We start from the raw sequence: 23,280 nt of genomic DNA on the forward strand, positions 1-23,280 counted from the left end.
CTTCATGTTGGTTTGATTTGTGTTCGCTACTTTGATAATTTGATAGGTGGGTGGACCGGTGCTTAGGTGCTGTTCTTACTTGAACAAACCTCCTACTTATGATTAACCCTCCCGCAAGCATCTACAACTACGAGAAAAGTATTAAGGATAAATCCTAACCATAGCATTAAACTCTAGGATCCAGTCGGTCCCTTACGGAATAGTGCATAAATTGGGATTTAAGTTTCTTCACTCTCGCAACCCACCATATATTTACTACTCCACAATGCCTTCCCTTAGGCCCAAATATGGTGAAGTGTCATGTAGTTGACGATCACATGACACCACTAAGGGAATCACAACATACATAGCATCAAAATTCGAACACATATCAAGTTCACATGATTACTTGCAACATGATTTATCCCGTGACCTCAAGAACAAAAGTAACTACTCACAACTCATCAACATGCTCATGATCAGAGGGGTATTAATATGAATAATGGATCTGAACATATATTCCTCCACCAAATAAACCATATAGTAATCAACACTACTAATCACCCCCTAGCAACAATCTATAGTTCCGGTAACAAGATTGAATACAGGAGATGAACTAGGGTTTGAGATGAGATGGTGTTGGTGAAGATGTTGATGGAGATTGCCCTCCCCAAGATGGGAGAGTCGTTGGTGATGATGATGACGATGATTTCCCCCTCCGGGAGGGAAGATCCCCCAGCAGAATCGCTCCGCCGAAGGGCAAAAGTGCTCCTGCCCAAGTTCCGCCTCGAGGTGGCGGCGCTCCGTCCCGAAAGTATTATTCTAATTTTTTCTAGGTCAAAACCACTTATATACCAGAAGATGGGCACTGGAGGTGGGCCGAGGAGGCCACAACCCACCAGGGCGCGCCAGGGAGGCCTGGCGCGCCCATGTGGGTTGTGCCCACCTGGTGGCCCCCCTCTGGTGATTATTGGCTCCATTATTTCTTAAATAATCCATAAAAATTCTCTGTAAAGTTTCAGCTTGTTTGGAGTTGTGCAGAATAGGTGGCCTGACGTAGCTTTTTCAGGTCGAGATTTCCAGCTGCCGAAATTCTACCTCTTGGTGTGTACCTTGCAAATTATGAGAGAAAAGGCATTAGAATTACTCCAAAAAGCATTATTATGGATAAAAACATCATAAATAACAGTAAGAAAACATGATGCAAAATGGACGTATCACATCACTCTTCATCGCGCACCCTCGTGGGCAAGGCGTTCCGCAGTGGGTTCTACTGGCCCACGGCGCTCAATGATGCCACCGAGCTGGTGAGATCCTGTGAAGCCTGCCAATTCCATGCCAAGCAGATCCACCAGCCTGCTCAGGGCCTCCAGACCATCCCGCTCACATGGCCGTTCGCGGTCTGGGGGCTGGCCATCTTGGGGCCATTCCCTCGAGCGCCTGGGGGCTACCGCTACCTCTACGTCGCCATCGACAAGTTCACCAAGTGGGCAGAGGTAGAAGCCGTTCACACCATCTCGGCTGGCAAGTTCATCAAGGGCCTCGTGAGCTGCTTCGGGGTTCCTAATCGCATCATCACTGACAATGGCTCACAGTTCACCAGCAACCTTTTCAAAACATATTGTGCTAACCTTGGAACGCAGATATGCTACGCTTCGGTGGCACACCCCAGGAGCAATGGCCAGGCCGAGCGCGCCAATGCAGAGGTCCTGAGAGGCCTCAAGGCAAGGACCTTCAAGAAGAAGCTCGAGGCTTGCGGCAGGGGTTAGCTCGATGAGCTCCAGTACGTTCTGTGGTCCATCCGCACCACCGCAACCAAGCCGACCGGCGAGACTCCGTTCTTCCTCATCTACGGAGCTGAGGCGGTTCTCTCTCACAAGGTCAAGCATCGCTCCACGCGGGTCTTGGCGTTTGACGAGGCACGCCAGGACGCCACACGGGGGATGGACCTTGTCCTGGGGGAGGAATGCCGCCGTCAAGCCTCACTCCGAGGGGCAAGGTATCAGCAGGCGCTGCAGCGGTACCACTGCCACAGCGTCCGCCCCAGGACGCTCGAGGTGGGTGATCTCGTCCTAAGGCGGGTACTCTCCAGGGAAGGGCCGCACAAGCTCTCACCCATGTGGAAGGGCCCGTTTAGGATCGCCCGTGTCTCCAGGCCTGGCGCCGCGCGCCTGGAGACACAGGACGGGATCCCCATCCAGAACGCCTGGAACATCCAGCACCTCCGGAAGTTCTACCCATGAAGCAAGGCCCCGTGCCTGTGAAGGTCTCCGCTTGTGACACTCTCACGTAATAATGAGTGGGGCTGTACACGCCCCGGAGTCTCCCGAGTGTCGCCCGCGGGCCTCACGGGGGCTCCCTCCCACGTCCTAGTGGCAGCACTTAGCTCCGCGCTGGTGAGAAGACTAGTCTAGGTGCCGGACGCGGGTGTTCCTTTGCTTGCTTTCTGTAGTTGGTTTGCAACTTCTTAATGGAATTTGGAGTTTTCGCATTTTTGTTAGCCGAAGTTGGATTTTTTCACCTCTTACTTCGCTCGCCTCTCAGTCTTGGCCCGGGAAGAGCGGCAGTTGCCCGTCACTCCTCCTCGCGCGTCCCGTGAGTGGGGGCTAGGCAGGTGTGTGCGTTCGGGTTTGCCTGCACCGCAATCAAACCTCGCCGAAGCCTCGGCTTCTTTAATCCTCGCGAGACACCCTCGATTGAGTTCATGGACATGCGCACCCTCTTAAGTCCGTGCCACCCGGGCAGCGCGACGCGGTGCACTGAGCCACAACTGACCCACGTCTGGGGGCTCACGCAAGGAAGAACAAGGTGCCCCATCAATATTTATAAGAACTCTGCAGCTCTACAGCGTCTCCTGAGGCCGACGGCTCCCGAGTCGTCAGGAGGGGAGCTCCGCCAGATACCAGAGGGCGCGCCCTCGTGAGGTGGGAAGCTATCGAAGCATATCAAGCTAAGTTACCCTAACTGCACCTACTCGGAACATATATATCGCGGCATAACATCAAGGTAATAAGTATAGCATAGTGGCATAAGTGCCATAGTTCATTACACACCCCTGATACGTCTCCAACGTATCTATAATTTTTTATTGTTCCATGCTGTTTTATTATCAATCTTGGATGTTTTATAATCATTTTATAGTCATTTTATATCAATTTTTGTACTAACCTATTGACATAGTGCCAAGTGCCAGTTGCTGTTTTTTCCATGTTTTTCACGTTGCAGGAAATCAATATCAGACGGAGTCCAAATGCCATGAAACTTTATGGAGATTTTTTATGGACCAGAAGGAAGATGTTGGGCCCTGGTTGCACCTGGGGGGAGTCCCGAGGAGGGTACAACCCACCAGGGCGCGCCAGGAGACCCAGGCGTGCCCTGGTGGGTTGTGCCCACCTCGGGTGCCCCCCGGACCGCCTCTTTGCTCTATAAATACCCCAAAAATCCAGAAACCCTAGGGGAGTCGATGAAATATTCATCCAGCCGCCGCAGAGTCCAGAACCATCAGATGCAATCTAGACACCATCACAAAGGGGTTCACCACTTCCATTGGTGCCTCTCCGATGATGCGTGAGTAGTTCTTTGTAGACCTTCGGGTCCATAGTTAGTAGCTAGATGGCTTCCTCTCTCTCGCCGAATTCTCAATACAATGGTCTCTTGGAGATCCATATGATGTAAGTCTTTTTGCGGTGTGTTTGTTGGGATCCGATGAACTTCGAGTTTATGATCAGTTATATCTTTTTATATCCATGAAAGTTATTTGAGTTTCTTCGATCTCTTATATGCATGATCTCTTATAGCCTCGTATTTCTTCTTCGATATTTGGGTTTTGTTTGGCCAACTTGATCTATTTATCTTGCAATGGGAAGAGGTGCCCGGTAGTGGGTTCGATCTTACGGTGCTTGATCCCAGTGACAGAAAGGGAACTGACACATATGTATCATTGCTACTAAGGATAAAAAGACGGGATCTATATCTACGCAATAGATAAACGGATCTTGTCTACATCATGTCATCGTTCTTATTGCATTACTCCGTTTTTCCATGAACTTAATACACTAGATGCATGCTGGATAGCGGTCGATGTGTGGAGTAATAGTAGTAAATGCAGGCAGGAGTCGGTCTACTAATCTTGGACGTGATGCCTATGTAATGATCATTGCCTGGATATCGTCATAATTATTTGAAGTTCTATCAATTGCCCAACGGTAATTTGTTTACCCACCGTTTGCTATCTTTCTCGAGAGAAGCCACTAGTGAAACCTACGGCCCCCGGGTCTTCTTTCTCATATATTTGCCTTTGCGATCTACTTTTTCCTTGCTTTTATTTTCAGATCTATTAAACCAAAAATACAAAAATACCTTGCTGCAAATTATTCTTATTTATTTTGTTTGGCGTTCGATCTATCAATCTACTAAATTTTCCTCACGTCCGTTTTGCCTATCTTGAGGCGCCGTACCCCGAAAGGGATTGACAACCCCTTTAACACGTCGGGTTGCGAGGATTTGTTCTTTGTGTGCAGGGGCTGTTTACGTTCTGTTGCTTGGTTCTCCTACTGGTTCGATAACCTTGGTTTCATATCTGAGGGAAATACCTACCGCCGCTGTGCTGCATCATTCCTTCCTCTTTGGGGAAATACCGACGTAGCTTCAAGCGACATCAACCCCAGCGGGGCCCTCTACTTTTTTCAAATGCAGGAGAAAGGAAAGGTTAAACAAAAGTGGCCTGCACGACCGCGGCGGCTCCTAAAGCCAGGCTCCGGCAGCCCCGGGCTCAGTCCGAGCCCTCCTCCCGCTTCACCGGAGCGCGACAACGAGACGACTCGTCGCCTTCCTCGATGTGAGCTCGACAATGTGGTGGTGGGTCGTAGCCGCCGCTGCTGGTGCTCTCGCCTGAGGAGGAGCTGTCGCGGCTGAAGGAAGCGCAACCGTTGCCAAGGGCAAGCTCACCTTCGTCGTCATCGTGGCCGTCGTCAAGGCCAAGCTCATCGTCGCCGCCGTCGTCTTCTGGGCAGCACCCCGCGTGGCGGCCGTCCACCCTGAACACCCTCACGTAGAGGGTCGCGAGGCCGTTTTACTTGAAGTGGAGGGTGCACCTTCCGCTCAGGCCTCGTGCGCAGGCGAACGCCTGCCAACCGCGGGTCAAGGCCACGTTGCCTGCGGTGGTGACCTCGACCCCGACCCATGAGGCCCTGCTGCAGCAGCCGTCAGCCTGCAGCCAGAGGCCGTCAAGCCCCATGGTCGGCAGCTCGCCGACGAAGAAGCGCGAAAGCTGGAGCCAGGTGCTGGCGCCTCTCCGACCACACGACAAACTCCGGGAGCACATCCCCCGAGTGGAAGCGCGGCCGAGGAGGCCGGGCAACCACGGCGCGCCTCCCCTCATCACAGGGGATGCCCCGTCCTCGGCGGCCCCGCCACAAGAAGAAGCGTCGCCGCAGCTGCCAAAAGAGACGCCGAACCCCGGAGAAGTGCACCCGCGCCCCCGAGGAGCTACCGCCGGGGTCACATCATGCTTGCGGGGACGGCCGCGGCCTCTCTTGGGCGACGGTGAACCCGGCCCCTCCTTGGGGGCCTTCCCCTTATCGGCGGCGGAGAACCTCCTCGTCGGCGCCATGGACTCTATAGCAAGACGGCGAGACAAAGAAGAAGAAGGAGCGGGTAGCAAGAAGATGGAGATGAGCAAGGGGGCTTTGCCCCTCCCCTCATTTATAGCCGGAGGAAGGCTCGCCGGCCTCCACGATCCCATGCAATGATGATTTTTCTGTACATGCAGCAGGGTCTCGTCAAGTCGGACGGTTGCCGAGGCAGCATGGGGAGGCGGAGATGCCCACGTCCCATCAATCGCCACATGTCGACCAAGGGCACAGGCAGTTAGGGCCCGCGGCGCTCCACACTTGCCCTTTGGCTTCGCCTCGAAGCCAAGTCCGAGCGCGCCTTGGGCCCGGGGGCTCCTGTCGGCGTTCTGGGAATGAGGGTACCCAGACTTGCCTGCCTGCAGCCCACGGCGTGGCTCCATCGACGGCCTGGTGTGGCCCAGCTTCGCCATCGACAACTCAAGACCCTCGTGAGGGGCCAAGCCTCGCGAGGCGGACGACACCAAGACCTCCACGAGGAGCAGCCTCCTTAGGCTGGCTCCCGAGGAGCAGAGATCCCCATGCAAGTCTCACCTCGTGAGGCTCAGATGACGTGAGCCATGATGACCAAGGCCAGGCGGGCGCCAGCGGGCGCAGTGCAGCAGTTTCCTCTTTGGTGCTAAAGAAGCAAGCGCAGGCGCGGAGTCCCGAGGAATCAGTCAAAGGTTTCCATTCCCGTGTAACGAGACCAAGACCGCTAGGACGGCAGGACGGAGGTCATCACCGAGCCCACCGCAGCATCACGACCACAGGCTTTTGCAGGCGAAGACTACTTTTGTCAGGATAAGATGTACTAGTTGTCTCCCTTCGAATTTTGCCGTTGTAGGATCCCTTCCCGCCTTCATTTGGGAAGAGGACCAAGGTCACCATAAAGAGGACCTAGCCACCACCATAGAGGGGGATTGGACCCATTCCACCCTGACCAGCTCACCAGCTCACTTGAGCTCATGAACACACCTCCTGAGGTTGTTCTCCACTGTACTAGTTCATCCTCAGCCCCTTAAGGCAAATCCACCACAAAGCAGGAGTAGGGTTTTACACCGCAAGGTGGCCCGAACCTGGGTAAACTGTTGTGTCTCCTTTCCCTAGAGTTCAACAGGCTAGGCTGTGAGATTGGCGAGTAGGCAGACTGGGGAGGTTGAGTTCTTCGCACGCACCCCAGAGTTCGAACCTCTCAAGGGTCTGCGGAACCCGAAATTCGACAGAATGGTACATGAAAATTTCCAAGACTACCAATCGAGAGTCCCTCATGGTGAGAGCCAAGCCAGAGCATTACTACCATGAGAATGATATGTATGTTGAGTTTACAGAACTGTTTCAGTTATTCAATCCAGACGCACTCGACAAATCTATCATCAGTTGCTATTGTCTGTAAGTGATTTATTTCTATAATTTAAGTCTCAAGCTAGCTGTAGTGCTCGTTGATCATTACCTATAATTATCCTCACTATATTCTTTTCTGTGGTATTATGCAGAATGAAGATCTATGAAATGAAAAAAGCCGGACGCTGTGGAATTGGGTTCATTGACCCAAATACCATTCATCAAGAGACATGGTCACAAGAATGGTCGAGAAAGGACACCGAGAAAAGCTTGCTAGAGTTTTTGAAGTGCCTAAATACCAATCGAGATATACTACTTTCTTACAACTTCGGGTGAGTCACACTGTCTTGTACTACAAATTCTGTTTTTGCTTACTATAGCTAGATGTTAATAAGTGTACAGGGTTTAGGGTAGTTGATGAGTTATATGCACATGCCCGCTTAATTTATACATGCAAACGTGTGCGCATGCAGTTTCCACTGGATCTTGGTAATCATTCAAGTTGACGATGGAAAAGTTGAAGTACTGGACTCACTACTTAAACCAGTTACTGAGTACGAAATCGTGAAGGGGATGGTCAACAGGTAATTTCAATCATTATCAACTATATGTTGGCCTCTTTAGTTCATCATTTCCTGATATCAACTAATTAATAACTCCTTTATTCATTTTCTTTGCCGGCGGGCAGGGCTTGGGAAAAATCATCAAACAGGTTGATGGCCCATGGAAACAAAAGTTGATATGGCGTCGACCCAAGGTAATTAATTAGGTAGTACTAGCTAGCTAGATAACATCTCTTTAATTATAGTTTCAATACCATTAATTATCATGCTTGATTAATTATTATCTGATTGAATTCTATTCTCGTAAAGGCCCTGAAGCAGGCGTCGGGGACTAATTTATGTGCATACTACATGTGTGAGAACATTCACATGATGGCGTCCGAAAGGAGCAGAACTGATAGAGAGTTATGGGTACGTTTGTCAGAACACTATTCACAATTTTTACATTATTATCTAATATATATACACAACTAATACATGCATATTGATCTCCTTTAAAGATGAAGGAGGTGCGGGATCAGCTCCTACCAACGGATCGCGTACGAGCAATTCAAGAGGAAATAACTGGATTTTTGCTCGACCAGGTCATAGATCCCAAAGGAGAAATTCATTACCCACTACCGCAGTAATGTCTTCATGTAATGATCTGTAAATTGTAGGAGAAATTATATATACCAAATTGTATATATACATGTGTATGTGTGAATGGTCGTGCGAGACATTCAATGATATATATATATATATATATATATATATATATATATATATATATATATATATATATATATATATATAAACCATTGGTTCTACGAGAAATTTTATTTATATATATGCGTAATGTGTACAATATGTAGTATCGTAAAATACCAGCAAATGAAAAAGAATTAAATGGAAACATAAAATTAAAGGAAAAATAAATCATAAACCCAAAACCCCCTAAACCTGTTAGTCCCGGTTGGTGTTACCAACCGGGACTAAAAGCCCCTAGCCCTCCGGCGCGTGCTCGTGCCATGTGGTGGCCCTTCAGTGCCGGTTCGTGTTGAACCGGGACTAAAGGGTGGGTACTTTTAGTCCGCACCCTTTAGTGCCGGTTCCAGAACCAACACTAAAGGGCCTTACGAACCGAGACAATATCTTGATTCTGCACTAGTGAAAATTGCCTAATTGGCATGCATGATACTAACTATGATACTCTCATTACGACCAACCTAAGCACTATACCTTTATTTTGTTGAGCAATGCACTTTGAGAATTAAATCGCGGGCCTAGCTTAGTGAGTTGGCCCATAAATTGCTTGAACTAGATGATACATCGCACGTTGTTGCAAAAATATTTTGTAATATATTTCAATGAGATTTGGTTGTGTAAAAGACGAATAAAAGTATATTATGAGAACTAAGTAAAAATACATATGATATACTATGTTTGATAATTGTATGTTTTAAAATATCTATTAAATATAAATAGCATAATATAATAGAAATTCTCATGCATGTTTGCATGTAGAGGTGTATTTTTATCAGGCTTTTCCTATGCATGTTGCATAATCTCGATATTCTCCTTAAGCAGGATTTTTGATGTAATAACCTTAGACCTTGTTAAATTACTGAACTTACACATAGATATAGAGGCACGGTCACATGTGTGCGTTCGGGGGTGAATGTGTGTGCGTGTGTGTGTGTTGTGAGCGTCTGCGTCTGTACTATGTTTATAAAAGAGTTAAACCAAGCTTGTTTTTCTTTCAAAACAAGAGGGATTACCCCGGCCTCAGCATAATTACGATGCACACAACCATTTATTGAAAAAAAATCGAGTATCACAATCTAGTACTAGAGTACAAAGCAAAAATAGAAAACACCTGCAATCTGTAGAAATGGGGATATATGCCTATGCGCATGGCCTAGACTATTGGACTGCCATCAAAACCGATTTGTATGTATCCCGTGCTACCATCTGTCATTAGTTGCACCCATAGACCATAAGCTTCCGTACTTTTGCATGGTGAATTAAGGACCACGTATGGATCCATAACGTAGCTCGGTATATAGGTTGCAAAAAATTATGGACCTTTGTTCAATTAAAAACACAATCATTCCTACAATTTCATATAGCCCAAAGCAAGACACCCATGCCCACATAGATTCATGCCTTAATTTTAGACTCAACCCCACCCAACTAGTTACCAAACATATTTTACATACTCATACATGGAGGCAGATTAAAAGCCACACGAATTGCACACCATATTAGCTTGGCGAGAGGGCAAGCAAGAAACAAATGATGAAATGTTCCCTTCTGATCACAAAAACAACATTGTTTGCTACCTTGCCAACTACGTTTTGCTTTATCCTTTGTAAGAATGACACCTCTGTGCACAAGCAGATGCAATTTTTAATATTTAATATTTAATGTCATTTTGGTCTTCCAAATATGATATGAACGAAAACAAGCCCAATATTAATCATGTCCGTGTACATCATACATGCCCAATATTAATCAAACTTGGAATAATAAATGGATTTGTCTATTTCTAAGTTGAACAAAACTGTCATGGACATCAAACTGATGAAAAAGATAAAATCACATAGATCATGATGTATGTTATTCGCCAAAAATAGCCATGTAAAAAAAATTACAAGTGCCAAAACCCTAAACCCAAATCAGAACGCCCAAGTATGGCCTTATCGGTAAGTTGCCATCGTACTCCTTCCGTCAGGATTTATTAGGCACCTTTGTGTTTTGAATCAAACTTTGCTATAAACTTTATTTGCAAAATATAAGTGATATGTCATAAAAATTATATTGATAAATTAATTTTCAAAGGAAGTTTCTAATGGCACCCACTAGTTTTGTTACATATAACTCATATTTTGTTATGCAAATGTATGGTCAAACTTCAAAATATTATGGGGCCTAATAAACCCGGATAGAGGGAGTAGAGCTTGAAACCTTGAGGGTGCCCGTCGACCCTTTTTAGTTCAAATAAATGAACTGAATTTTCAGAATCGACATTATTTTCTAAATTTTAGTCATTTGATTGAACTAAGTAGTGTTCGAGGGTATCCTAAAGATTTCAAATTTGCATAACTAGTATAGATCGAGTATATACTGTCCAGTGTCTGAATCAAGAAGTTTAGCATAACTAGTATAGATCGAGTATATAGCTGAATATTTCACAAAGCTTGTCACATCGGAAGTTCAGCATCCGAATCAAGAAGTTTTATCACTTGTGCGTAAGAGAGTGTCAAACGAAATGAGCAATGCTCTACTTGCTCCTTATACCGCGGAAGATGTTCGCAAGGCTTTATTCGATATTGGGGACTTGAAAGCTCCAGGACCAGATGGACTCCACTCTATCTTCTATAAAAGGTTCTGGCCCATGCTTGGGGAAGACCTAATTGAGGAGGTTCTGAAAGCAATCAACACATGTACTATCCTGAATGGTTGGAATGATACTGCAATCGTGATGATTCCTAAGATTAACACACCAGAAAAGGTATCCCAATTTAGGCCGATCAGCTTATGTAATGTGGTATACAAAATAATTGCAAAAATGGTGGCCTCTCGATTGATGACCCTTCTACCAGAAATTATTAGTCCAACATAGAGTGCTTTTGTACCAGGTAGATTGATAACAAATTATATTTTAGTGGCCTACGAATGTTTTCACACAATCAAGAATAAAAGAGAGGGTAGAGAGGGCTTGTGTACTATAAAACTTGACATGCACAAAGCCTACGATAGAGTTGAGTGGGCTTTTCTGAAGGAGATTGTGCTGAAATTGGGTTTCCGTCGAGAGTGGGTTAATTTGATTATGCAATGCGTCACAACAGTAGAATACAGAGTAAGGATAAATGCAGAGGAAAATGAGAGTTTTAAGCCTACTAGAGGGTTGAGACAGGGGGACCCGCTATCACCATACCTATTCCTGCTGTGCACAGAAGGGTTGAATGCCTTGCTCTCGCATGCTGAGGAGAACGGGAACATATCAGGAGTTAAAGTCTGTAGAGACGCCCCACCAGTAACTAATCTCCTCTTTGCGGATGACTCGTTGATCTTGATGAAAGCCAACCAACATAATGCGGCGTCCCTGAAATCAGCACTAGATTTATATTGTGCGGCATCGGGACAGCTGGTAAGCGTGGAAAAGTCTAGTATTTTCTTTAGCCCCAATACAAAGGTAGAGGTCAGAGAACATTTGTGTACAACGCTCAATATAATGACGGAGGCCCTGAATGACAAATACTTGGGCTTGCCAGCAAATGTGGGCGTTGATAAAACAGATTGCTTTTAATTTCTGATTGAACGTATTGTTAAGAAAATTAGTGGTTGGAAGGAAAAACTACTATCTGCCGGGGGCAGGAGATCCTGCTCAAGGCTGTGATCCAAGCCATACCTACCTATGCAATGTCGGTCTTTAAAATTCCTAAAAAAATTATAAAGGAATCATTGACGCGATAGTGCATTTGTGGTGGGGAGACGAGGAGAACCAGAGGAGGATGCACTGGATGGCCTGGTGGAAATGTGTGTATCAAAAACCCAAGGAGGAATGGGATTCCGTGATATACACTGTTTCAACCTGGCTGTGCTGGCCAAACAGGCATGACGTCTCCTTGATAATCCTGATTCCTTGTGTGCCACTATTCTAAGGGCCAAGTACTACCCTGATGGCGATTTGCTGAATTCCAAGCCAAAGCATGGTGCTTCCTTCACCTGGCAAAGCATTATGGCAGACATTACTACTGCGAAACGTGGCTATATTTGGCGAGTGGGAAATGGACATAACATCAATATTTGGGAAGATGCATGGATCCCAAATTGTGCCACTAGGAAGATTGTGACCCCTAGGGGGGACAATTGTTATCAAGATTGGTTGATCTGATTGACCCTGTTTCCAATAATTGGGATGAGGACCTGATTAGACAAACTATGTGGCTCATTGACGCTCAACGGATTCTTTCAATCCCACTTTCGCAACATAACATGTCAGATTTCATTGCTTGGAGTTATACGAAAAATGGTATGTTCTCAGTACGGTCTGCTTATTCCGTGGAGTGGAATGATCAGTATGGGAGTAAACTAAAACACTCCAACGGGATGGGGCGAACCACACCTAACCCTATTTGGTGTCAGATATGGAAATTATCCTGTCCGGCAAAAGTCAAAATTTTTATATGGCGTATGTTACATGGCACTCTCCCATGCCGGGCAACAATTGCTAATAGACACATGAAGGTCTCGCCCCTTTGTCCTACTTGCTCTCAGGGTGTAGAAGACACGAAGCGCATGCTTTTCCTATGTACTAAAGCAAAGGAGGTTTGGAAGAGACTAGGAATAGATGAGATTATTGATAGAGCTTGCGAGGTTGATCGTGCTCGAGAGGCGATACTGGAATACCTTTTAGTTCTCCCAGATCAAGATTTGCGTATTATGGGGTACCAAAATGTACGAGAAATGATAGCTATTTCAGCTTGGAATCTATGATGGGAGAGACGGAAATTAGTGCACAAGGAAACAACTCAGAATGCAACTCAAATATCTTTGGGGATCATAGCCCTCACATACAATTTTGTAAATGCATCATCCTCAAAGGCGTCCATGAAAAAGGGGGTTGGCATTGTCCCCTAAGGGTTTCGTGAAACTCAATGTTGACGCCTCTTTTGACCAGGACATGCTGAAGGGTACGGTGGGGGCGGTTTTGCGAGACGACAAAGGTAGGTTTATTGCAAGAGGAAATGGAAAGATTGACCATTGCGCGGATGTTCTGATGGCAGAAGTTTTAGCCCTCAAATTTGGACTAACACTAGCACAAAGGGCAGGGTGCAATCGCCTAATCATCAACTCAGATAATCTAGAGGTGATTGAGACCATGCAGGACGGAGGACAGTCAACGGGTGCGGCGGCGACAATTTTTGATGACTGCTTCCATTATGCATGTGATTTCATCATGAGTAGATTCGAACATTGTAATAGAGAGGCAAATAGAGTAGCACATGAACTTGCTAGATTAGCTAGATTTTGTTCAACTTCAGATTGGTTCGAGGAGCCTATCAATGAAATTGTACTCATCCTCACAAACGATGTATTGGTTATTTCTAATGAATAAAATTTCATGTTATTTTAAAAAAAAACTCCTGTCCAGTGTCCACCCATTCACTCCAGCACGAATCGTAAAGCTACGGCATCTCCACGATCCAGCTCCAGCCTCCAGGCGGGGTACACGTAGCCCGCTCCTCCATTTGGGGTTAGAAACATCTAAACCCTCCTTCTCCCCACCACCCCCAACCGCCGCCGCCGCCGCCGCGCCTGACGCGGTGAACTATCGCGATGTCGCCCGCTGCCGCCGCCCCCGCGCCATGCGATGATCGCATCCGCACCTTCGAGGACTTCGCGCGGGTGCACCAGTTCCTGCTGATTGCGGCCGGCGTGCCGCCGTCGCTGCATCGGCGGCTGTACCGCAAGCTCGCCGATGAGGTGTTCGACGGCGGGGAGAGATTCTCCGTCGAGCCCTGCGAGGAAGGGAGGCAGCGCCGCCTCGTGCTCGCCTCGGACACGGCTCTAAGGGGGGAGTCGGACGTCTTCCTCGTCGACCACGCGTGGTCCTTCCGCCTCTCCGATGCGCTCAAACAGGTTCGCCTAGTCTTATGCCTGCTAGTATGAATTGCTCGTGTTAGTTTATTTTGAAGCAACTAGATTGAAAGCTGTGTAACTAGTGACACTATTCAGTAGTACCATAACCATTTGCTTGGTTTGGACTTTCTGGTTTAATCTGTATGTGCTCTTGATAACAAGGGGTTTCAGGTTGTGCTATTATCCAGTTTTTCTACACTGTCTTGGCAGTGATCTTTGCTGATTTTGTTGATCGTTGACGCTGTTATACTGTAAATTAGTGCAAGTTAGTGAAGTGAGTGGTGGCTAGAATTCCATCCAGATTAAAATGCTCTAATTTTTGGCTGTTGATCTCCTCTGTTCACGAGCATCTTTTGTCATTTCAGGGTTGTTAATGACTAAGAAGTATGTACTGTTTTCTTCCACATCAAGTACTAGCAACACGTGCTGACCTGACAAACAGGAATAAGTATCCATGAGTGATCTCATTTTTGTGTGTTGGTGATTTTGTAGCTACGTGAAGTACCAGGATTGGCTGAGAGAATGGCAGCTCTAATGTGCGTAGATCTGGATAGGAGAACTGAGGTCGAAGAGTCAGATGAGCAAGGCAGTGAAAATGGTGGGGGTTTGGAGCATGTCTTGCAGGTGGTGGAGAAAGAAAGGATTAGAGTCCAGGAGTCGGGAAGTGATGTTGCAGCATGGCTGGAGCTCGAGGAGCTTGGAATTGATGATGATATGTTAGTGGCACTGGATTTATCTGCAAATTTTCCGGTCTGACTCTTCTCCATATATGTTTTTAGTTGCTATTGCCTGTAATGTACAGTATAGTATATATGGTCGATCTCATATAAATATAATAGTAGTAATATATTGCAGTGTGTATGTTTATATTTGATGATTCCGTGGTTTTAGACTTTTAGTTGTGATGAAAAGAATATAACAAATGTTCTCTTCTAAATGTCAAAGCTCATTTCAGAGGAGCTTTTCTCTGTTCTTCTATGTTATGTGCCGGGAGAACTGTCTCTGAATGATCTATGGTTTGTATTTGATGTTTTCCTGAAACTGATTTTTCCTTTCTTTCTCATTAGAATCTGGTAGCCCTCAATCTATGGGGAAACAAGCTGCAGGATCCAGAAAAAGTAATGCGAGAAATCGGGAAGTGTGGAAGGTTAAAGGCACTTTGGTTGAATGAGAACCCTATCCTTAACCAATGGTCAGAATTGTGCTTTACATATTTTCTTAAGTTATCTATTTTGTAAATTCTCGTATGCATATTTTCAATTGGTTATAGGTCTAACTAGGAAAAAAATAGTGATCTTGAATTCTTGATGTATGGAAGTTAAGAAAGTAACTACAAATTTGCCTTCAAACAATATAATGCTTGGCACTGAGTGTCGGACTGTAGCACTGCTGCAAATGATAACCTAGAAATTCTACTATCGTAGTTCATCAAATGATCGATCTGGCATGATGGATTGAATACGGATGAACAGTACTAAAAAGTGTCTTCTCGAAAGGAAGAAGTAAGCCGGCCCGGCGCCTGCCAGATTCTGACTCGTTCATTTTCTGTGTTCTTACAGCCAAACCCTGTGCTTGGATTGTATGCATGGATGCGTTAGTACAATTTGGTTTATGATAATTTGGGGCACAGAATTATGTTTATCTGGAAAAAGTTAGAATACTGTTCATAGTATTTGGTCATGCTGCATGCATGTGGTAAAAACAACACGATATTGATGTGCAATTTCTCGGCTTTAACAAATAGCAAGTGAACAACACTCTGACTAGTTGAAAATTTTCAGAACTTATATGTGATGTCTATTTCAGGTAATATTATTGTAAAGTCCTGTTATGTCATTGTAATATCTTTTTGATGTTGACAGCACTGAGAAAGATGTTCTTGATGGTCTCCCTGAATTGGAAATCTACAATTCACATTTTACAAGGAAAGCTAGAGAGTGGGCTTTAGGTTTCTGTGGAGATATGGTTGGAGCAGAAAATCCCTGTTTGTCTGTGGGAAACATATCATTGGATAATATTGTGACTCTTGACCTTTCTGATAGGTGCATCCACAAATTACCCGAGGTAAGGCAACTAATTTCTACAATTGGTTCTCTATAACTTAAAAACACCACTTCACAAAAAGACTACCTATATCGTTTTGCCCAAGTTTAAGCTATCGTTTGTCAGAACTGTACACTCAGAAAAAGGTGAACCACTCCACTGATAATTTTCCTCTCTACATTTTTAATTTTGAAGGTGTTCTCCCCTAGTAAACTGTCATCTCTTTCAAAGTTGAACATCCGTGGCAATCCTTTGGACGAAATGTCTGGCGATGATCTCTTGAAGTTATTTAGTGGGCTTACACAGCTAGAGGAATTGGAGGTATCATTGTCGAAACTTCATATTTTCTCAGAAATTTGTTGTTATCTTTAGTTCCTGTCTTCTTTCTAGACTAGGATGAGTGTTATCAACTTATAAATGGAAAATGATTATCTTTTGACAGGCAGACATTCCTGGCCCTCTTGGAGACAGTGCGATTTCCATTCTTGAGTCTCTTCCCAGTATAAATTTGCTGAATGGTGTCAATGCGTCAACTATAGTCGAGAACGCTAAGCATGTAGTGGACTCTGCACTTAAACCACGTATTCCAGAATGGTCACCTGAAGAATCCCTGGCTGAAAGAGTTATTGGTGCAATGTGGCTGTATCTTATGACATACCGGCTTGCCGATGAAGAAAAGTTTGATGAAACACCCATTTGGTATGCCATTGCTGCAATCTTTTTTCATCCCTTTCTGGACGAGTGGTTGGTGTAAATTTAGTTACTGTGTAGTTAAATCCCTGCAAGAGTTCATGCAAAAAGAATCATGTTAACATTATGACCTTGACTAACACCTACTGCTGGAGCAGGGTTTTATGCAATACTAAATCCATCCAGTTAGATCATCCAGGAAATATGTTTGCTTTTACTTTTGGACAATGAGAAACATTCTACTAGGACAGAAACACATTTTCTTGTTTTACTGTGTTATATCGTGATTGGTTATTTATGCAGGTATGTCATGGATGAGTTGGGCTCAGCCATGCGCCATAGTGATGATGCAAACTTTAGGATATCTCCTTTTTTGTTCATGCCAGAAGGAAAATTAGCTTCTGCTATAAGGTATTGACATTTGAATTGTAGGAGCATTCTATCATTATTTAGTTTGTTAATATCCAATATTTTCAGTTACACAATTCTGTGGCCTATTTGTGATGTTCATACTGGAGAAGAATGTACCCGAGATTTCTTGTTTGGTATTGGCGAAGACAAACAACGCTCAGCTAGGCTTACAGCTTGGTTCCACACACCAGAGAAGTATTTTATTCAGGTACTTTTTTCCATGCCAGTACTGACTGGTTTGAGCTGTACACGAACCCCAATGAATTAGTCTTATGTTCTCTCTTGCTTTCTGGCTACTTTGTAGGAATTCAGGAAGTACCAGGAGCAGCTTCAATCAACTAGTATTTGTCCTGCAGAAGAGGCGCCCTCAACCAAAAGTGTACGTCCAAGTGATGGCCGTCCACTTCGAGTATTTACTGATATACCCCAAGTAGAGGAGTTCTTAACACGTCCAGAGTTTGTTCTCAGTAAGCAAAGCTCCTGCTTTATTATTTTTCTGTAACTGTTTTTTCAGGATTGACTGATTTTTAGATGGGGATGCACCCTGGCTATTGTTCCTTATAAGTTTTGCCCTGTGGTTCCCACGATCCATTTCCTTTCCCTCCTTTCATCACTTGTTCTCCTTTTGTTGGAATATTTGTTCATGTGGAAAGCAAAGACAGAACATGAAAATCATGTCATGATACCTTTTTGTTTGACAGAAGGATAAATAAATATTATATCCTTTTGCTGATTTAGTGTACAATAGTTCATAGTTTACTATTTAAGTTGTAAAATATGGTTATGGCTCGGTGAATAATATTTTGTAATATTTGTCAGTGAACTGAACAAAACTGAAGTTGTGCTAATTTTTGTCATACTCTTCTAATGAGACATTACTTGTATGCCACCTGGTTTTATTGGCTCCTTTAATATGCTTGTACAGTCATGGGGATTCATAGTGTATTCCTTTATTTCTGGAACATATGCTTCAAAGGAAATTAGCTCCTCGTTCACATCTAACTTGTTTTCCTGCAGCAACTGATCCGAAGGATGCAGACATCATCTGGGCAGGCATGCAAATTGATTCTGAATTAAAGAGTTCACTAGGTCTCACAGACCAACAATACATGAATCAGTTTCCTTTTGAGGCTTGTCTAGTCATGAAGCACCACTTAGCGGATACTATCCACAGGGTGAGCTACTGAGCTGTTTGTTGTATGCCTTCTTTTTGAAGAAACATCCGACATAGCTTTACTGCTTTGAATTCAGTACCTTTAATGTTAGGGGCATCTGAAAACTAAGATAAACTCCTACAGGCATGGGGCTCACCTGAGTGGCTTCAACCTACATATAACCTAGAGACCCATTTGTCTCAACTAATTGGTGATTACTCTGTGAGGAAACGGGATGGTAAGGACAACTTATGGATCATGAAGCCTTGGAATATGGCGAGAACAATTGATACCACTGTCAGTGGTGATCTATCTGCTATCATCAGACTTATGGAGACGGGTCCCAAGATATGCCAGAAGTATATTGAGTGTCCTGCGCTTTTCCAAGGAAGAAAGTTTGACCTTCGGTACATTGTTTTGGTCCGCAGTATATGCCCTTTGGATATACTTCTTTGTGATGTTTTTTGGGTATGCCTGAAAGTTTAATGATACTTAGTGAATATCTGTGGCCATTACTTGATGATGATATCCAGTGACTCTTGTGCATCTATCTTTTCCTTATTGTAGGTCAGGTTAGCAAACAATCAGTACACTTTGGAGAAAACTAGCCTTTTTGAGTACGAGACCCATTTCACTGTGATGGTAAGATCAAATTTCACTAAAGTTAGATGTGTTACTTTATAATATTACATCATGAATGTCAGTTGTGCAGAAGCTTGTTGATGTTGTATTCTATCTCCTGTTATAATAATCCTGATTATATCTTATAGGCTCTAGCTGTATGCTCATATAGTGACCAGCTGTAAACTTTCGTGTAATCTAGCTCCCTAATTTCTCTTCCCATCCAGAACTATAACGGAAGGATGAACCATATGAATACTCCAGAGTTCGTCAAGGCGTTTGAGAAGGAGCACCAAGGTTTACAACAGCTTGCATTCCCCCTCTTTTGTATAGCGGTGTCTTAGGTTTCTAATCTATTGTTAAAATTTCAGTTAAATGGCTGGAGATTCATGAAAGCATACGTATTATGATAAGGCGTGTCTTTGAGTCAGCCTCAGCTGTCCATCCTGAGATGCAGAACTCATTCTGTCGGGCCATCTATGGTGTTGATGTTATGCTTGATGATAAATTCAAGCCAAAGATTTTGGAGGTATGCCTCGACTACTTTGTATAACTGCAGCCCATGCACATTGGTAATAAAACCTGTTTAAGCCTGTGCATATCAGTTAGGGTGATACGGTGCATGGTTATAGCTTAGTGCTTGTTCCATTTGAGCTAGAAAAGCACTTATATGCATATCACCATGTCAATCCAGATACTCTTGATGTAGCGTTTCCTTGGTCCATTTGGCACGATAGTAGTATTATGGAAACTGGTAAAGTGTACGAGTGAAGCAATATATGACAAGGCTGCAATTTGTAGCTGCTGTCATCCATGAACAGGAACTTCCGCATGACAGTTTCTTGCAGACGGGATGTCCACCTTCATGTTATGAGAATATATTTGAACCGGGTTGCCTAGTACTGTTTTCACATGTTCCATTGAAATAACTACATGTTATGAGAACATTCTTGAACCGTGTTGCCTAGTAATGTTTCCACATGTTCCATTGAAATAACTACATCAGGTTGTGGGAATATATTTGACCTGTGATGCCTGGTACTGTTTTCACATGTTCCAGCGACTGACCACTACTGTGAACTGCAGGTGACATATTGCCCGGACTGCACGAGGGCATGCCAGTATGACACACAAGCTCTCGTTGGAAGCCAGGGCCCCATCAAAGGCAGTGATTTTTTCAACACGGTGTTTGGCTGCCTTTTTCTCGACGATTTGACGAATGTGTCACCACTGTAATCATCTTGTCAAGAGCTGTTTCCCCCTGAATGTCAAGAGCTGTTGTAACACCAATGTCCTTGCATCATGATATGATGAAGGGTTCTTGTACGTTTATGCATCAACGAACTGCATTTGTGACAGGATAGAAACTCTGATATGATCATGTATTTATGTGAATGAAGCTTAAGATGGGATTTGCTTGTGTTACTTGATAAATATTGCTGTTTCTGATACTAATGTTGCGTGCTTATGAGATTGAACTATACAACGGTACGGGTTCAAGTAACAAATTATACAATGCCATGCCATTGCAAGAGTATTGCAATAGTTTTCCAGAGTAATAGGAAGTCGGAAGGAAATGTTAGAATATGTTCGTGTTTAGATGAGTTTTCTGCTCTGTAGGTTTCAAAAAGATTCCAAGAAGAGATTGAATGTAACTAAAGGGTTAACTGGTGACTTGAAAAGAAAACCCTCCATCATCAAAAGTGTGTATATCTCATTCTCCAAGGCAAGGCAAGGTAACGTAGCCAATGCAGCTACTCACCCTCACAGTAACTTCGAAGCATCGTCTGCCAGCTCCACAAAGCCCAAGAGTACATGCTCGAGTGACACCCTGATTGCACATTTTATGTGCACATGAGCCACGACTGCTGAATGCTGATCACTGATCCTACGTACTGCAAGAGCAGCGAATTCTTTCTAGCCATGATCACCACGGCCGACCATGCCGCTCCCATCGCTGGAGCCATCCTTTCTCTCGTCATCATCATCTTCTTCTCCACCGCCTGCAACTCCGACCCCGACCTCCTCCTCGACTTCTGCATCGCCGACACGACGGCGGCCGCCGCGTTCCACTTCAACGGCCTGCCGTGCATCGACCCGGCGACGGCGCGCGCCGACCACTTCGCCACCTCGGCGCTGTCCCGGCCCACGGACTCGTCCGGCACGCTCTTCGGCTTCAACGCGACGATGACCAGCCCGGCCGCGTCCCTCCCCGGCGCGAACGCGCAGGGGCTCGCCATGGCGCGCGTCGACCTCGCGCCAGGTGGCATGGCGCCGCTGCACTCCCACCCGCGCGCGTCGGAGGTGGCGCTCGTGCTCTCCGGCGGCGTGCTGGTGGGGTTCGCCGACACGTCGTACCGGCTGTACACGCAGCGGCTGCGCGCCGGCGAGGCGTTCGTGTTCCCGAGGGGCATGGTGCACTTCATGCGCAGCGAGGACACCTCAGCGCCGGCCGTCGTGCTGTCCGGGCTCAACAGCCAGAGCCCCGGCGCGCAGCTCGTGCCCTTCTCGGCGTTCCTGACGGAGCCGCGGCTGCCCGACGAGGTGGTGAAGAAGACGTTCAGGATCACCGGGCAGGACGTGCAGAGGATCCAAAGGAGCCTCGGTGGGTCGTAGGGGGACTCGGCTACTCCGTACATAATTACTCGTGTGCTACGACAGGGGTCCAAATATTGTACGCGATCGTCATGACTTATCTGTCATTTTTTACTTAATGTGATTATTATACATACTAGCAAAAGGGTCCGTACGTTGTAAAGGGAGAAAAAAAATTCATAATCTTTGATGGTCATGACCATATTTTGCTGCATCACCGAGATACACTATCCTATCAATTTCGTGAAATCATGAACATGTGTTTATACTCGTGCACATGTTTGAAATCGTGAATATTTTCAAATTCATGAACACTTTTACAAAATTTCAAACATTTTCTAAAACAAGGAACATTTTATGAATTCATGAACATTTTATACTGTTTGTAAACATTTTTCTTGAATCGGCGAACATTTCTAATAAAAAAACCAAGAATTCAAAAAAGTTCATTGATTTTGAGAAAAAGGTTTACGGATTTTATAGAAAAAGTTCATGAATACGGAAAAAGTTCACCAATTTTGAAAAAAAAGTTCACGAATTCGAAGAGGTTCACGGGAAAAAAGTTCATCGATTTTGTGAAAAAGGTTCACACATCTTTTAAAAAGAGGAACAAGAAAAAAAGAAGAAGAAAGGTAGAAGAAAGGAAAGAAAGAAGCAAAGGGAAGTAACAAATCACATGACGTGGGTTGTCTAGTTGGTTATGGTAGCTACCCCCGAGCGAGGAGGTCGCGGTTTGAATCTCACCCGCACAGAGCTTTTTGCCCTTTAAAACAGGAAAATCGGATAAATGGGCCGGCCCAACGTGGAAGGGGAGGTGTGTGCCCGTTTGTGGAAAACGAAGTAAGGGGCGCAGAAGGCGCCGAATAGCGAAATCACTAATTGAGGAGTACTCGTTGCAAAGATCACTCCCACCTTTCCAGGTTGCGAGAAGTGGCGCGCTGCATATGAGTCACTTGTCGCAAGCTGGAGTTTTCCCTTTTTTTTCATAGATCCGTTTATTCAAAACGTCTTATCTCTTAAACCGTGCGTACAAATCTCGAACCGTTTTTACCGTTGGATTCCTCGCGTCGAGATCTTCAAAACTAAATACCATGTTGATAGGTTTTGACGAACTTTTTTTTTCACGAAAAAACCGGACGAAAAAACCCCACCGGGAGCACGGGTTTTTTTCCCTTTTTGAAAGAGGCACGCCCGTGCCTCTCGTGAAATCACAACCGTGCCTCTCGCGGAATAAAAAAAGAAAAGAAAACGCATTTTTTCCATTTTTAAGAGGCACGGCCGTGACTCGCGAACGCACAAACGTGCCTCTTGCGGAAGGAAAAAAAAACGCGTTTTTTTTCCCGTTTCCAAGAGGCACGGGCGTGACTCTCGCGAAAGCAAAACCGTGACTCTCGCTGAAGGAAAAAACAATAGAAAACAAGTTTTTTTCGTTTCCGAGAGGCATGGCCGTGATTCTCGCGAAAGCACAACCGTGCCTCTCCTGGAAGAAAAACCGTGACTCTCGCGGATGGTAAAAAAACAGAAAACGCATTTTTTTTCGTTTCCAAGAGGCACGGCCGTGACTCCCACGAAAGCAAAAAAAACGCGTTTTTTCGCGCAATTTTTTTTGATCCAAATGTTAAGGAAGACCGGTGAAAAACC

The 23,280-nt window shown here is 45.0% G+C and overlaps 2 protein-coding genes across 2 annotated transcripts; both read left to right on the forward strand.

Moving 5' to 3' along the window:
• Window positions 1-13,646: 13,646 nt before the first annotated feature.
• On the forward strand, window positions 13,647-20,499 carry LOC109772419 (uncharacterized). Its single transcript, XM_020331107.4, has 15 exons — window positions 13,647-14,125; window positions 14,618-14,875; window positions 15,193-15,317; window positions 15,988-16,189; window positions 16,364-16,489; window positions 16,611-16,867; window positions 17,162-17,269; window positions 17,336-17,477; window positions 17,574-17,736; window positions 18,287-18,444; window positions 18,568-18,891; window positions 18,991-19,065; window positions 19,272-19,341; window positions 19,416-19,573; window positions 20,131-20,499. The coding sequence occupies exons 1-15, from the start codon at window positions 13,823-13,825 to the stop codon at window positions 20,278-20,280; spliced, it is 2,619 nt and encodes an 872-aa protein (XP_020186696.1). The 5' UTR covers window positions 13,647-13,822; the 3' UTR covers window positions 20,281-20,499.
• Window positions 20,500-20,864: 365 nt separating this feature from the next.
• LOC109772424 (germin-like protein 3-1) lies at window positions 20,865-21,925 on the forward strand. The gene has a single exon (XM_020331112.4). It carries the CDS (start codon window positions 20,917-20,919, stop codon window positions 21,658-21,660), a length of 744 nt encoding a protein of 247 aa, XP_020186701.1. The 5' UTR covers window positions 20,865-20,916; the 3' UTR covers window positions 21,661-21,925.
• The last annotated feature ends 1,355 nt before the right edge of the window (window positions 21,926-23,280 follow it).

This window comes from Aegilops tauschii, chromosome 4 (genome assembly GCF_002575655.3).
Source record: "Aegilops tauschii subsp. strangulata cultivar AL8/78 chromosome 4, Aet v6.0, whole genome shotgun sequence".
Classification (NCBI taxonomy): Eukaryota; Viridiplantae; Streptophyta; class Magnoliopsida; order Poales; family Poaceae; genus Aegilops; species Aegilops tauschii.